The 17158-nt window shown below is 32.4% G+C and overlaps 1 protein-coding gene across 6 annotated transcripts in view; it reads left to right on the forward strand.

Annotated features, from left to right (window-relative positions):
* Positions 1–17158, forward strand: part of SKIC3 (SKI3 subunit of superkiller complex) — an 84368-nt gene that overhangs the window by 21349 nt on the left and 45861 nt on the right. For all 6 annotated transcript variants that reach the window (XM_036925730.2, XM_057493290.1, XM_036925731.2 and 3 more), the window contains 17 exons: positions 533–672; positions 2822–2908; positions 2997–3100; positions 3595–3721; positions 4359–4538; positions 4862–4986; positions 5806–6059; positions 7195–7297; positions 9369–9545; positions 9631–9775; positions 9934–10012; positions 10097–10158; positions 10274–10330; positions 11686–11754; positions 13403–13477; positions 14084–14225; positions 16844–16937. In XM_036925730.2, the coding sequence (XP_036781625.2) occupies positions 533–672; positions 2822–2908; positions 2997–3100; positions 3595–3721; positions 4359–4538; positions 4862–4986; positions 5806–6059; positions 7195–7297; positions 9369–9545; positions 9631–9775; positions 9934–10012; positions 10097–10158; positions 10274–10330; positions 11686–11754; positions 13403–13477; positions 14084–14225; positions 16844–16937 (2020 nt within the window). The remainder of the gene's footprint in view (positions 1–532; positions 673–2821; positions 2909–2996; positions 3101–3594; positions 3722–4358; positions 4539–4861; positions 4987–5805; positions 6060–7194; positions 7298–9368; positions 9546–9630; positions 9776–9933; positions 10013–10096; positions 10159–10273; positions 10331–11685; positions 11755–13402; positions 13478–14083; positions 14226–16843; positions 16938–17158) is intronic.

Consider the following 17158-nt stretch of genomic DNA (forward strand, 5'->3'; position numbering starts at 1 on the left):
AGGAGTTCTGAATTCCTCTGATGTAGACAAGTCTTAGGCATCTTGGAGCCTATTTGAATGTGATCAAATAGGTCAGATGTGGATATAGGAAAATAAAAAGTGATTCACTGCTCTTGGCCCTACCTACCAGGGTAGCTGGTGGCCTACCCTCTGTAGTTTAGGAATAGTTCACTCTGGTCCATTCTACTTCAGTTCCTTTCCCCTTTCAGTATTCTTAATTTTCTGTTCCTGCTGCTGCCTGCTTAGGCTAACCTTTTTTATGTAGCAGATACAGAAAGCCATTGTGTGTTTCAGGATCTTCAGTTTTATTACATGTTTTGTAAAGATAGAGATTTTAAATGAAGATCTGTTCTGTTTTAAATACAGGTATTTCCATAAAGAGTTCAAGGAAGAATTTGTATTTATCTTCATGTATATTATTTTGGCAGTTTATTCTTATTGTTTCTTTGATTTATTATTTGTCACTCTTAAAAAGAAAAAAAAAAGTGGAGTGATACAGTTGTCTTCATTCAGATGTCTTTAATTTTGTCAGCTCTGAAGAACGTAGATAATCTGGGTGTGTCTGGTGGCAGTCTTCATCAGAAGAATCTTTGTCTTCGCCTGAAAGCAGAGGCTTTGATTAAACTCTCAGATTGTGAATCTTCAGAGGAAGCAGTTTATACTCTTGATCAGGTAGTCTTGTCACCACTGAATTTTTCCTTTCAGCTTTATTTAGTTCCCAATCGACCAGGCATCAACCACTCTCCTTACAAGTATTTACTTACACAAATTTTGTTTTAGAGGTGTGAATTCACCACATCTGCACTTTTGTAAATCATTCACACTCCTGTAAACTCCTGAAGTTATTTGTTTGCCTCTTGGTTAAGGGCTTACAGTGCTCTTCATATGATATAATTTCTTTCTTTAGTTCTTGCTTTCATTCTCCTTTTCTCTTTTTGCCTTCTTAAGTTATTATTGCTTGATTAGTATTAATTTGAGATTCTAAGCTTTTTCCCTCCAAAAAGTAGTTCATAGATTATTGACAAAAATGACTAAGGAGACTAAGTAGTTTCATGGTAGAGAAAGTTCATTTGCTGTATTCAGTTTAATTAAACATTCGGAGAAAGATTGATATTTAAGAAGGAAACTGTCTCCTTAATGTTTTTGATTCAAGCAATTTGAAATTCCCTAGCAAAAAAACTAGTGAATTATGAATTATAACAACATTGTGCCTTTGAAGATTTTTGTCAGGCAAAGGCTGTTTTTTTTTGTTTAAAATTAAAATTGCATCATATTATAGAATTTTGAATTAAAAAATCATTTTCTTGTATATTTCAAAGGGTTCTGCATTTCATAATATTTCTTTAAAATTATAACAGTTGTCAGCGTCCTTCAAGAACTAATATCTTATTTTCTTATTTTCTTCTTATTTTCTACTTGCCTTCCACCAATAATGTGTCTTATGTGAATGCTTTGTAGAGGTTGTCCAATGATTGTTTTTATTAAAAAAAAAAAAAAAAATGAGAAGTTCCTTTGAGAACTGTTAAGAGTCCAGGTCTTGGAAAATATACGAGATGAGCCCACAACATCTTAGAAGGCTAAAAAGCAAGGGAACTATAGAAGTCTACTAGAATTATATAAAAAGGGCTCAGGAACTATCATTAATTGAGTCTCACTGGCTAAAAAGGTCAGGTTGAGCACCAGTAACTATAATGAGTTGAAAGATACTAAATATGTTTAAATCCATGTGTTTATGATGATACAAAAAAAAAAATATCAACAGAACATCCTTAATAAAATAAGTCTTTGGCAGATGCTAAGGAACCAATTGGAAAGAAAGTATTTATCCTGCCTATCCTTTATGAACTTTTCTCAGAATAATGAAATAGATAATAAAAGGAGGGAGCGTTTCTCTTTGTTGAAGTATTCCGTTAAATAAGGAAAGAAGAAATGATAGAACTAGAAAATCACTATTTGCTGATCTGTAATGAATGAACAGATCTAGGCATCGAGGACCAGTGGCCGCTCCATCACCAAAAGATAAACAACCAGACAAAATGAGGTGCAAGTACACAGAGGGTATTCTTGCCAAAACATCACACCTGAATCAGATCAAGCTTCTAGTCCTAACTACTAATTTGCAGAAGGTACAGGGGACCAATGAAAATGTCATACTGTGAGAATACATTCAGCAAAATCTATACTGAGAAAGTATGACCAGTGGCCCATATATTTTAATAGTTAAAGTGTAAGGGATAAAAAAGGTGAAGGAAGGGAACCCTATAGATAAAAAAGAGGTGTAAGAGACATATCAGCCAATTGAAATATATGTACCACCTTTAGATTTTGATTAAAACAAATAAATTATTCAAATATTTTATGAGCCAACTGGGAAATTTGAACACTGGCTCATTATATGAAGGTATTAAGGATGTATTGTTGGTTTTGTTTAAGTATTTATAGTGGTAGCATGATTGTGTTATTTAAGAATGAACTTACTTATTAGATACAGATATTGAAGTGTCAGATGAAAGTTTTAATACCTAGGATAATCTAAATAGCAATGTGGTAAGTGGGTGGAGATATAGATAATAAAAGATTGGCTTTGAGTTAGTGATTTTGAAACTGGATGATTAGTACATGTGGGTTTATTATACTATTCTCAAACTTAAGTTTTGAAATTAGCAAAAAGTTTATAAAAAATGTAAATGTTAATAGTGATAGAATCAGGACCTCTCCATTTTTATTCTGTGCTTTTCTATGGTCATTCTTTAAGCAATGCAAATACTGCTGCATTGTGTTGAAGGAGATTTATATTAATTCTTTACAACTCTTTTTCTAGGTTTCTGATGCAAATAATATCCCAGGACTTTTGGTTCTCAAAAGCCTGGCCTATCTGAACAAAGGCTCATTAGATGAAGCTTCAAAGGTTGGTTTTTCATTCAAACTGAGATTTTTTTTTTAAGTTAAAAGTTATTTTTATTTGGATAAAGAATTGACAAATACCTACTTTACAGATTATGGAAGAACTTCTCTCTTCTTACCCTGACTTAGCTGAAGCTCATGCCCTGGAGGGTTTGATTAATTTTACCAAGAAGGACTATCTACAAGCAGAAAAGTGGTAAAGATTATTTATATTGCCTATAGACCCAGTCATATCTTAATTTATTTTCTCAAAAGTACAAAATTAGTTGGCTTGATAAAGGTCCAGTTTTATATAAATAAGGGTCCAGTTATATATAAATATAAATATTATCCATGATCCTTGTAAGTCAGAGAGTTTTTAGGAAATGTATTTATCATATAGCACAGTAAGTATAAAAAAATTTCCATGATGAGTTTGGAATCTGATTAGCTGATCATCATGTTAAAATGCATATATAATGCATGTGTGTGCTTTGAACACCTAGTGCATTAGTGGTACTAACAGGCCATTGTGCTTTTTTAAGCTTCTCTTCTTCAAATCATTTTTTTCTCATTATAACCCAAATTCTGAAGTTGACTTGGTTCTAATTTAATATCCTTGAATCACTTAAACTTTGTTCTAATTAGGAGTCTCCTATATTATATATATATATATATTAATATTCCCTTTTATTTCCCTTTGTGACTTAGTTTTCAGAGAGCTCTTGAGAAAGATGCTGAAGTTGCTGAATATCATTACCAGCTTGGGTTAACCTATTGGTCCATGGATGAAGAAACAAGAAAGGATAAAACAAAGGCTCTTAATCACTTTCTAAAGGTAAAACACGTGCTATTATTTAATTCTTAGTTCAAGTGGATTCATTGCAAAATAAATAATAATCATCTAATGTAGGTATTTAAAATTACTCTTTACTGAACTGTTTTTTGTGTTTATCTCTCACACAAAGGCTTTGTGAGAATGTTACATGGGTTTTCAAGGAGAAAATTAGACTATGAAATGTGAAAGTTACTTATTTAAGAAATACCAGTTACAGAAAATGATGCATAATTATCTCTGGAAAATAATGTTGTTTTTAAGTAATTACGACTATAGTTATATGGCTCTTTGAGTCTTACATACCTAGATGTTTAACTTCTTATATTTTTTATGTTTAACATCTGTAAGTCTTATATTCTTATCTTTACTCATAAAAGATTAATATAATAATAACTCTAATTTCACATTTCTTTTTACTAAATAATATTTTTATTCCCGTTTCCTATAAGCAGTGATAAACAGCTTTTATGTTTCCTTTAAACCTTACATTAAAGGATGTAAATTTTAGCATAATTTTTTCTATTTAAATAAAATTGTTTCTTTTTTTCCTTTAATGTGTATTATTAATCTTGTGTTTTTGAATAGGCCCACCCAAACAAACTTTAATATTCTGTTATTATCCATTTTTGTTTCAAAGGCTGCCAGACTGGATACATACATGGGCAAAGTTTTCTGCTATTTAGGTCACTATTACAGAGATGTAGTGGGAGATAAAAACAGAGCCCGTGGATGTTACAGGAAAGCTTTTGAATTGGATGACACTGATGCTGAATCTGGAGCTGCAGCAGTTGACTTAAGTGTGGAGCTTGCAGACATGGTATGTCTGTCTAATAACTTAAACACTTTTATCTTTTCCTTTATCTCAGTGTAGAAGTAGAAATATTTTTATATATGTATATTCAGAAGTTATTACTATTTATTTTTCCTTATAGATGCAATAGAAATATTTTTGCCCCTTTTTTATAGAGTAAATTTTCTTTTCATTGGCAGACATTTAATTGCTCATCGCTTTGTTGGCATAGTTCAGTATATTTTAAAAATCTGAAGTGGTAAATGAAAATAGATTTATGTAATTTACATAGGGGTACTGTGTTTTTGTGAAAACTTAGTATCTCTAATAGCAGTCTTTTTAATTATTAGGAAACTGCCTTAACTATCCTAACAACAGTAACTCAAAAGGCAAGTGCTGGAACAGCAAAATGGGCCTGGCTTAGGAGAGGACTATACCATTTGAAAGCTGGTCAACATTCTCAAGCAGTGGCTGAGTAAGGCACCTTATTATGCACTGTTAGACAGACTAAATTAAACTCCCTTTATGCCCAAAATGAACTTCACAAGTTGCTTCATACCATGTTGTATTTTGAAGAAAGAAATATTAAAATTTATTTATGGTTCCTTGGTTCTTATTATCTGCTAGGCACTGGAATTGCAAACATGGATTAAATGATGTCATGTTGTTAAGGAGATAGCCAGTAATGTAAAGTCTTACTGCTGCTATACATATTGTAGGCGCTCCACAGAAATGTAAAGGATGATGAAAAGCTGAAGTTAGTATCGCTGTTATTCTTCCACTGATGTACATTGTTTTTGGACAGGGAGACCTTTGCTGGCTTAAGTGCATTTGGAGCAGCTTGTTTTGAGTCACTTGGCTTCAATTATATATATTTAAAGATAAATAAAATATATTTCAGTCAAGATTAAGTTGTTCCTGATTTATCTAGAATACCAGCATTTTAAATTTTTTCATGGAAAATTAATTTGATCAGAAATTTAAAGCATGCCTATTACCCATATTTTTCAACTGTAATATTTCTGTTTTGGTAGGAGTTGGGTGTTTATAGACTCTCATGAAGAATACTGAGATATATGTTCTTATTATTCCGAATTCATTATAAAATTCCTTAGTATTAAAAATATTCAAGTTATAAAAGGAAGAGGTATACCTGCTTTAAATAGCACTTACACAAATAGAAGGAACCATGGATATATGTGATTCAGTTGAATTATCTATTTCATATTTTCCTTTCAGATGTGGAAATTGTTCTATTTGCTTTTATTTCTCTTACTCTTTCTTGAAAATTTAGTTTACAGGCAGCATTAAGGGCAGACCCAAAGGACTTCAACTGTTGGGAGTCACTAGGAGAGGCATACTTAAGCAGAGGTGGCTATACAACAGCCTTGAAATCCTTCACAAAAGCCAGTGAGCTGAACCCAGAATCCACGTACAGTGTGTTTAAGGTTGCAGCAATACAGCAAATCCTAGGCAAATATAAGGAGGCTGTAGCTCAGTACGAGCTGATAATTAAAAAGAAAGAAGATTATGTGCCTGCTTTGAAAGGTAATTTCTTTTTAATAGTTCCTTTGATTTTTGTGATACTAAAGCATAAAATCCTTGAGTAAATTTCCTAAATGTATTGAGTAACTTGTAAAGGACTTCTTTAGTCAATAACCAAGTGTCTTCTTTCTTGAACCTCTTATAGTATCTAGCTTGTTACAGAGATTTGAATAAAGAAAGATCAAATATTGTTTCTTAACAATTAATAAATAGTAATATGATAGAAATTTAACTTTTTGACAAATAGTATGATATTTGGTCTAAAATGGACCTCTAAAATAAGTGTTTCCCTGCTGTTATAGTTTGATAATTAATTTGCTATATTCTTAGAATATCTTAATGCCTTTTAATTATGTTATAAATTATAGAAACTCATTTTTCCAATTTTTGAACTTTATAGGCAATTTGCATTGTTTTCTAATTTTACTAATTTCGATTCTCCATAGATATCTATTATTCCTTCACACAAAAAAATTTGTAATATAAAACACCACCATTCACATCTAAGTTTTTTATGATTATAACTAACCATATTCAGAAAACCTGAAGCCTATTATGTACGCTTTATTCCATTTTCTTTTCCTTTTTAAAGAAACAGTTGAAGTTTACATAAGAAATAGTATTTGTTTTAAGTGATATGTAACCTAGGCCTTGAAAACTTGTTAAAAAATATTTTGAACTTTCCTCAAGAGAAGAACTCATATTTTTTAAATGTTTAATAGGTACTTTAGGAAATTGCTATTTAATTTTTATAGTATTATTTGCTATACAGTTTTTAATATAGAAGGATCAAATCTTGTTTCACAACAGTTAATAAGTAGTAATATAATAGAGAGCATTTAGGTAATATCCCCCTTTTCAAAACCAAGGTTTGAAAAAGTAAGTAACTTGCCCAAAGCCAAGGAAATTCTTAGGTTCCATAGTTTTAATCACTTTCAGTACACGTTTACTCCAATAAAAACGTACCATTTGAATTCTTTACTAAATGCATGCAAGACCATTGAGAGAATTTTTATAAAATACCATTAAATATTTTGTTCTGGAAAGTGGCCTTAGTAACATTAATGAATTTATCTGAAGTTCACTCCTAGTGTTTGTTTAACATGTTTTAACATCTGTAAACTGACTTGCATTTTAGGCTTGGGCGAATGCCATCTCCTGATGGCAAAAGCAGCTCTGGTTGATTACCTTGATGGGAAAGCTGTAGACTACATAGAAAAAGCACTGGAATATTTTACTTGGTTAGTGTTGTTACTATTATTATTATTCATTATGTTTATTTTCTTAGTTACTATAATAAAGCCAAATGTAGAAAATCATACTGTGTTTATTGTGTTACACAAGTAATCGTTATTCAGAATATCAAACACTAAGAATAACATTAGCCAATTAATTCCATAACGTACATATTATACTAATTTTGCACTGGGAACAGGTAAAACTTCTTGCTTTTAGTAGCAGCTGACATGCTGAATGCACAGGGAAGGGGCGAAGGGAAGGAACAGTCTGCTAGTGGAGCAGCAGCTCAGGTACTGTGTATTAGTATTCTCTCTCAGGAGACCTAGAAATGTGAGTATCTCCGATTGGAACTGAGGGAAATAGGGCTTCAGATATACAAATACACTTTAGTCACTGATAAGGGCCTAGTTTAGGATTATTGGTAGGGCTGAAAGTAAGAGGAAGTGAGCAATCTGATAGCTCCTGTGTAGGAAAAAAGGTGATGTCTAATAATAAGAAAGGATTTAGAAAAATTTGAGTAAATATGGTATTTTAGATACCATTGTGCTTTCTTGTGCTTTCCTTCCTTTTGTTTCCTACTTGCCTTCTCCTCTATTTCTTACTGATTTGGTTGCTCCAGAATTGCTTTGTTTTGAATGTGAACCAAATATGAAGCAAAAACCCTACCCTTTTTTCTCCTACTTGACTTTTATTGCTACTTTTAAGTTTCACGTAACAGAGTGCCTTCCAAAAAGGAAGGTTTTAAGAAGAAGGCATGCTTTATTTGAACTAGTATTTAAGAGTAAATGTGAACCTTTGAGTAATGATACTTGAACTAGAAGTACTGCCTTTCTGAGATTGGAACATTTTGTTCTGGATAGAATGTGGCACGCAGAGCCAATTATAAGGGGATATATAACTCTTTTTAAGTGGTAATCCCCAAATTTATATTTACTTCTAGGCTTAAAAGTTTATGCTACCACAATTATTGTGTGAGGGTTTACAGATATTTAATTTTTTCTGAAATGGAGATAAGAAATTAGGTTGTTCACATGCCTCTGTTTCTCTTTTTTTTTTTTCCTTCTGTTTTCTTCCTTCATGCTGTCAGTTTTAGAATTATGCTAAGATACTTATGCATAGGAACTACAGATAGTGTTGTCTACCTTCCTTATCCTCACAGTGGGCTTTCAGTGATGACTGCAGTAATTAATCTTATTTCTCAGGAAGACACTGGAAAATGCTTTATGGCTGGAATCCATGAGTAGAAAAGGCTGTGAAATATGTTCCATCTGCTTGTCCATCTGCCAGTAGCATAGCTGTTTGTGATAGCTGATTATTGAGACTTGGCTTAAGTGAAATTGCTGTGTTTTATTTGTAAGATCTTAAGAAGAAAAAAATGAAGAGATATGGATAGCTGATTTTCTTATTCTAAGAGCAAGTGTCCTTTATCACCATGACTAATATTTTTATTTACTTTTGAGCTCGTCCAGTCTTAGTTGCTTCAGTAAATATGAGTTTTTCACATTTTCATATTTAAATTTTTTATATCCTTAGTTTCAAAGAGTAAAAATCCTTTGGACCACCGAATATATTTGGTATGTTATACATTTACTGGTCTTTTTTTCTGTTGCGGGAAGATCTGTAAGCAAAAACCTGAGTTTACAATATTGACTGGGAGAGTTATTAACTTTACTTTGGTTATTGTTTGAACAGACAAACACAAAGAACATAGTTTAAAAAAATGCAGTATTAAAGGTAAATTGGTCCTGGAAAATTTATTGATTTATTTATGTGATTTCTGCTACCTCTAACAAAAATGATGAAGAGTACCAAAGAAATGTTGGCAAAATTTTTGGCACTTAAAGCAGTCAATTCCTTCTCCTTTCCTCCCTTCCTTTCTTCTTTCTAATAGGGAGTTGACAAGGTGTGATTCAGTTTGAAAGAATTTAGTAAATTCACTGCACGTAACTATAGAAGTAGCTGTTAATGAAGGTTGTATGTATAATTTTCTGTTTTAATTGTTAGGAGTAATGAGGGAGATAAACCTCATACTTTTTGGAAACAGTTTAATGAGAATCACTCTGTTTTTTTCAGGGCTCTGCAGCCTCATGCTGATGTGTCCTGCCTTTGGAAGCTAGTTGGGGATGCTTGTACCAGTCTGTACGCTGTCTCTCCGTCTAAAGTGAATGTTAATGTTTTAGGAGTCCTTCTAGGTCAGAAAGAAGGAAAGCAGGTATTAAAGAAAAACGAGCTTCTTCATCTTGGAGGAAGGTAATTTACAAAGATTGCTATTTAATGACATCCAAATTGAATTAAGACATTATAACGAAACATAACTCACTTTATGTTTTCATAGGTGCTATGGTCGTGCATTAAAACTAATGTCTACATCTAATACATGGTGTGATCTTGGAATTAATTATTATCGCCAAGCACAACATCTAGCAGAAACAGGCAGCAGCATGGATGATCTTAAAGAGTTATTGGAGAAATCTTTACATGTATGGTTTTGAGAAATTTTTTACTGTTTAAAAACTAAGTTATTTTCTAAATGATGCTTCTGATAAAGCAAATTCTCGTGTGTTTTTACATAAAACCACATTTATCTTGATGTAAATGCTGATATTCCTAGATTTAAAAAATCAATTTTACTTTTCAGTGTCTGAAAAAAGCAGTGAGACTTGACAGTCGCAATCACTTATACTGGAATGCTCTTGGTGTGGTTTCATGTTACAATGGTAAGCATTGAGTTACACTTCAATATTTTTAGAAGATTTCCTGATTAAGATAATCAAGCACAATTTTATCAAATTATTTTTCAGGTATCAGAAATTATGCCCTTGCTCAGCACTGTTTCATCAAATCAATCCTGACAGAACAAATTGTGCGTGTTATTTTTTTTCTGTGCAAAAGAACTTCAGAATTTAGCATTAATAATTTACTGAGGCTGCCATGTTATAAGGGACCTAATTTTATTTATATATGTATGTGCTTTTTAGAATGCTGTAGCATGGACCAACTTGGGAGTGTTATACCTCGCAAATGAAAACCTTGAGGTAAATGTGTTGTCCGTTTTGTCATGTTAAAAGTGAAGAACTTTTTCTGTTTATGACCTTTTCATAATAGCTCAACTTCTTGTGGAGAAATACTTTTGCACCGTGTTATTAATCCAGTGTGCTCCCAGTATGATAGAAAATTGATGACATTCAATGTGTTATGTTGAATCATGAATGTGTAGATTATGTTCCTTTCCACACCACTCAATAATTATGTTGCTTTTTCATTCAGAGATTAAAATAATTCTATTATGAATTATTATGATTTTTTTTTATGTGTGAACATGTAAGAGAAGCTGTTGGGGGTAGGGTGATGAAGTAAGGGAGCTGATTCATATTCTGTAGCACCTTAAATTTAACCTTTGCTTGGGTGATTTAGGTTTGGCTTTAGTGGGTATTAATTCTGTGAAATACCGCAGTGTAATTTGTCATACTGGAACAGTCACATATTAAAGAATTGGAACTAGAGTAATTGGGAGTGTGTTTGTAGTTCATGTTTAGAAGTTTCCATAATCTAGATAATAGCACATCTGAACTGATTTGTGTTTTGGCCAATATACTGGATATCATCCTTTCAGAATAGCTTCAGTGATATTCTCAGGGATAATATTAAGTCACTGCAGAGATTGCTTTAGAAAATTGTAAATAGATGAAGGAAAATATTAATTTGGATCTTAAAATATGTGAAAAAAAAATTTAACAAAGCAATGTTTTAGTTAGTAAGTCATGAATGTGGTTTATGAAAACATGGCTAGCATTTTTTTGTAGGAAAAAATAAGACTTTTCCTGCTACCCCTAGTTTATTGAGAAAATACAAAGCAGCATATAATAATAAGTTATTCTTTATAGCATTAAGCATGCAGCTTACTGTGTCCAAGTGAGGTATCTTTAAGGTTTCCTAACTGCTTAGTGTAGATTTATGTTTGGCCATGCTTCTTTGCCCAGTGGTCGGTATGTCTCAGACCTCACTGATTGTTACTTCTTCTCCTCCCAGTCAAGGTCCCTTAGAGAGGAATAGGTACTTCTGTCAGACCTGTGGTTAGCAGATGGATGGGTGGTTGGTTAAAGTTTACAGACAATGAGATAGACACTGAGATAGACACCTATATTGCCCTTTCTCTGGCAACTCCTAAGCCTGTAGAGAAATCTGTTGTACCCAGGAGTGTTCTAGGACTATGCAGTTAAAACACTGTTTTAAGCATTCAATTGTGCTTAGACAGTGAAATTTCTGGTTCATATGCACTTATGTTGACAAGTCTGACTTTTCTTATTCTCTTATGTTTTTAAATATAATCAATTTAATACTAAGGTTATAAAATGACTTTATGTGTTATTTTCTTGACATTTTTCCCTAGCAAGCTCATGAAGCTTTCAAAATGGCTCAGTCCCTTGATCCATCTTATTTAATGTGCTGGATTGGACAAGTAAGTTATCTAACATATAGTTAGTGATCATCCTATGATACAAATAACCTATTAATATAAATAACAATGATAAAGATAACAGGTAATATTGGAGGCTTACTTTATGCCAGTCACTATGCTAGGCTCTGTAAACATTAGTTCAGTTCATCTTTCTTCAGTCCTTTGAGATGGTGGTGGCTATTAAACCCTTTTTAAAGATGTGGAAATTGAAGCTTAGAGATCCTAAGTATGTCCAAGGTCATACAGTTTATAATGATCATTTTTAATTTGGGGGTTTCGAACCTCATCAGTCTGCTGTTATTGTGCTTAAAAAATAAACCCAGAACCCTGCCTTTTAATGTACATTTACCAAAAAAAATGAACAAAGATCATTTTGTTTTCTCATTTTCTGTGAATTGTTCATATTTGATTCAGGACTTGCTTCTGAGTACTTCCCCCAACCCCTAAGTTTAGATTTTTGTACTGCCAGGTAGGAATCAGGGTACTTGGTTGTTGGTCTGAGTCTCTCACTAACTGTCTTACCTTAACATATCATTGTGGGATTTCATTTTTCTCTCCTGAAAAAGAAGGGTATTGGACTGAGTGGCCTCCAAGAGCTTGTCTAGTTGAGAAATTGTAATAAATCAGTAAGTGGTTGATTATGTTGGTTCAGAGAATCTATCAGAAAAATCATTAAATGGGGTTTAGATATCTTTTATGTCCTTTTGACTCTTGGGTCTAATTCTAGTTAATGGGTAAAGCAGTCAGAGTAGGAAGGCAAACTCCTATTCCCATATACGGTGGTGGCATCTAGGAGCAATGGCATTACTATCCTAATCTCTGTGTAAGGTAATGACCCAAGGGGCCCAAGAATTTACATTTCTAACAGCTCCAAGTGATGATGATGATGGTGCTCCCAAGGGACATCATTTTGAATAGCACTGCTCTAGGTCAGCAGAAATTAGGTGCTTATCAGTCACTGAAGCATCTTTTTTATATTGTTTTTGTTCTTAAAAATAATTTATTTCAGGAGGTAACTGTTAGACTTAATTAAAATGGTAACAATGGAAGTGCGACTTAATATTATGTACAAGTAAAAGAAAACCTTATTTCTTATAAAGATGGGTGAACTTGAAAGTAATTTTAACTTATCACATTGTCTATTAAGTCAAAAGTATAAGTATAATATTTAAAATCTTGAGTCAGTTTTACAAAGTAAACACGCTGACACTCTACTCCAGAACCATGGAAACTAGATATCTAGGACTGAGGATCTCTTGTTAAAAAGCTACCCAGGTGAATCTCTGGTGATCTTACAGCTAATAACTCTACTCCATGTAAATACCAGTATGAATAAATCAGGGGTGAGAAGGAAGGAAAAAGGTGGCACAGCTTCATCAGTGTTCTGAAGGTTTTTTATGTGGATTATGCCACCACTGCCTATTGCAGGTGGAACTCTGGATATATTTGTCAGTTTATGGGCCAATTTAACAAGTCTTCTCTGGTCTCCTGAGCTGTGGGAATATGGCAGACAAGATTGAAAAAGAAATTTACTTTTTAACACAGGTGGTAAACCTTTGGTTGTTCCAAACAGTTGCACTTACCATTGTTATTACTAATATTCCTTTTAAATGCATTAAGAACCTCTTTTTCTTTTTGTCTGTTACAGGCTCTTATTGCAGAGATAGTTGGAAGTTATGACACCATGGACCTCTTCAGGCACACTACAGAACTCAGTATGCATGTAAGAATTTGAGCATTCTTGAAGATTCATTGATGAATAACTTACTCATACTGAGAAAATGAATACATAATAGTATCAGATGTTAATGACAGTAGTTGTCTTTATTCTTTATCTTAGAAACAGATTAGCTGTCTTTAATTAAAGAACTCATCTTCCTATAGTCTTTCAAGAGCTGATCAAAAAAATGACTGGGATTTAATACATGCAGTAGTCATACAACAGAAACTGAGATTTGAGAAAAAAATAAACATGAGATAAGGACTTGACCTGGTTGACATTTCTAGATTATGAAAGTATCTTAAAAATTGTTTTGATTGGTAATTATTAGTTTGACCTATAGGAATGGAGAAATAGTATACCAACTCATTGGGCAGGGCTCTGTTTTCTGTACTTATTTTTATCATAGTTGATTCTTCTACTTAGGATTGAAGCAAGTGATTTAAATATATTCTTAGCTATGTGTATAATAGTGAGTATTTAAAGGCACTTAGCAATTGATGTAAAGACTAAGATGTGATGTTTACTGTATTGAAGTGCATTGTTTCATACCTTTTATTGGCTTATTTATTACCCTATGTCCACTTGTTAACTTTGTCTTTTTTAAAGACTGAGGGAGCAATAGGTTATGCATATTGGGTCTGTACAACACTGCAAGATAAAAGCAACAGAGAAACAGAACTCTACCAGTACAACATTCTCCAGATGAATGCTATTCCAGCAGCACAAGTTGTTTTGAGTAAATATATAGGTAAGGCGCCTATTACATAATGGCAAGATGTTTGGATAACTTGAATTAATTTGAATAATTTTTTAAATTAGTATCCAAATTACTAGTGTTTCTTATGATATGAATTTGCCTTTGTTCCCTGCAATGGCCAAGCAGTCTGCTTTTTAAACTTTAGTAAGCACTTTGAAAGAGTGATGAAAATTTTTAGATCTGATAATTCAAGATAAAAGTGATATTCATGCTGAAGTGAAAAGTATTTTGGAGGTTAATGGGCCTGAGTTGGCTGCTGTTCTATTTCAGCCATTTACTTTCTCTACAGTCTTAAGCCTTCCTTTAACTGCTGCTAATCTTGGAAAGTAGAGATAATAATACCTAGATTGTAGAGATATGAGAATTAAACTAAATAAGAATTAAAGCATGCAATATGTTTTAAGTTCCAAATCCAGTGCTTAAAACTTCCCACTCTAACACCTAATTTTTCTTTATGATACTGAAAAAAATATATTTAGGCTTAGGGAAATGACAGAATGGTGAAGTTTTATTAACCATCTATTGTAATAATTTCCTTTCTTTCCTAATAAAACTGCTTAATAAAACTTAATCAAAATTAAATTGGGTTTTAATTTCTGCTATACCACTTAGTAGCCATGATGAAACCTTGGGCATAATTCCAAATTGAATTTTAGTTTTCCTATCTATAATATAAGAATGAATATATCTGTTACTTAGGGATTATACAAAATGTTATGCAGAGTACCTGGCATGCCCTAGATATTCAACAAATGTTAGTTTAATTAGCCTTTTATTTATCCCCTGGCAGAATTCCAATAAAGAATCAAGGGGTTTAAGCAGGAATATTGACAGTTGAATAATATGAAGAATCAGATAAACCACAAAAAGTAGAAACAAAAATGTCTCATCATAGGTATTGAAAGGATTGTAATACTCTTCTTGAGTTGAGCCTGGCACACTTGAGTAGAAGGCAGTTAGTTTACAAAATTCAGTACTTCAGAGCATTAAATGTTATGTATTATGTCAGAATGAATGACGCTAGTTAAGAATAGTAAGAGCCTCTGTGACAGTGTATGATCACAAATGTTATTGATAGGTTTCCTTAAGATGGGTAACATTTGTAAAGGATTTACATGGAGAGGTAAATCTTTAGCTTTCTGCAAAATACAGATATCTAGTGCAACAAAGAAATCATTCCCTGTTACACATAGCAAGGTTTTTAACTTTTAGTGGAGCCATATTATATACTCATTTAACAAATTCAACTGTATGTGGTTGGTGAATGAATGAATTATATATATATATATATATATATATGAGAAAATGCTACACATAGCAAGGTTTTTAACTTTTAGTGGAGCCATATTATATACTCATTTAACAAATTCAACTGTATGTGGTTGGTGAATGAATGAATTATATATATATATATATATATGAGAAAAGGAGGGGGATGGTCAAGAGAGCATGCATTCTCTCCCTCTGTCCTGCTAACTGTTTGCCTCAGTGTGAGTGTGGATGGAGTATAGATATCTTAGTTTGACTCAGTTTTGGTGACTCTCTCCTTGTGTGGTGACTAGAATTTTTTCAAGAATAACTTTGTGATTTTCACTGTATGCTTTAACATTAGAACCTGGTCACCACATAAGATGTCATTGCATTGTAAATAGTTAAACAGTATAAGGAATTTGAAGATTTACTTTCCAATTAGGAGGATTGAAGATAGCCAACACCCCCTGCACAAGTAAAATTCACATATAACTTTTGACTTCCCAGAAACTTAACCAATAGTTGCCTACTGTTGACTAGAAACCTTACTGTTTATTAACACATATTTTGTATATAAAATATATTATATACTATACTCTTACAATAAAGTAAGCTATAGAAAAGAAAATGGTTTTTCAAATTGCTATAAATGGTCAAAAATTTTTCCAAAATATTATTTAAAAAATGCATGTATAAGTGGACTTCTATAGTTCAAACCCATGTTGTTCAAGAGTCACCTGTACTTTTAAGTAGATCAGATGTGTTTCTCCTTTGTACATAAGTGTATACATGATGTTTTTTGACATTAAAATTGCAAAATATTGCATTGAAAATTCCAAGGCATTCCCTGTTCCTAGTATACAACGTTGAGTTAACTAAAAAACAAAACAAAACAGAAGTTGGAAGAGAACTAACAAAAGAAATTGTTGCTAAATTTATTCACAGGAAGGTTTAAGTGATTAGCCACAGAACTGAGTTTCCTTATATATCTGATGACTAGTTTTAACATGAGCTACAACTTCAAAACACTATATACCTTTGGAGATAGAAACCATATATATTCAATAATTTATTTGTTTTGTGTTTTTATTGAGCTCACAATAAAATGCACAAGTCTCAGTGGACAACTTGATGAATTTTGACACGTGTAATCACTCATGTAACATCTATACAATAATTTAAAACACTTATAAAAATGATTGCTGTTTTTATAGTTAAGATAAAATCAGACTACTATTCTTAACAATGCTAGTGATCTTAGGAGGCAATCTGGTATTTAAGATATTGAAAATAAAATTTATATTTTATAAACACAACCAATATGCACATGTAAAGAGAAGATATTTTTGTATTTCCAGAAAGAATTCAAAATTATGCTCCAGCTTTCACAATGTTGGGTTACTTAAATGAACATCTACACCTGAAAAAGCAAGCAGCAGAATCATACCAAAGGTAAACTCTACATTTAATTAAAGTACGGTCCTTATTTATCAGTTGGCCTTTTTAAAATTTAGTCTCATTTTAAAAAAGAAAGGTACTAAATAAATGTTCTTATTCCTTTCCTAACCTCTCATTATCTACCATTATTACATCTTTGAAGGTGAAAAAGATGCAGTTTCAAATTTTCAGCTATACCTTGGTTTCTTTGGCTCTCAACCTAAGAGATAGAGACA

The sequence above is a fragment of the Manis pentadactyla genome, chromosome 2 (assembly GCF_030020395.1).
Source record: "Manis pentadactyla isolate mManPen7 chromosome 2, mManPen7.hap1, whole genome shotgun sequence".
Taxonomy (NCBI): domain Eukaryota; kingdom Metazoa; phylum Chordata; class Mammalia; order Pholidota; family Manidae; genus Manis; species Manis pentadactyla.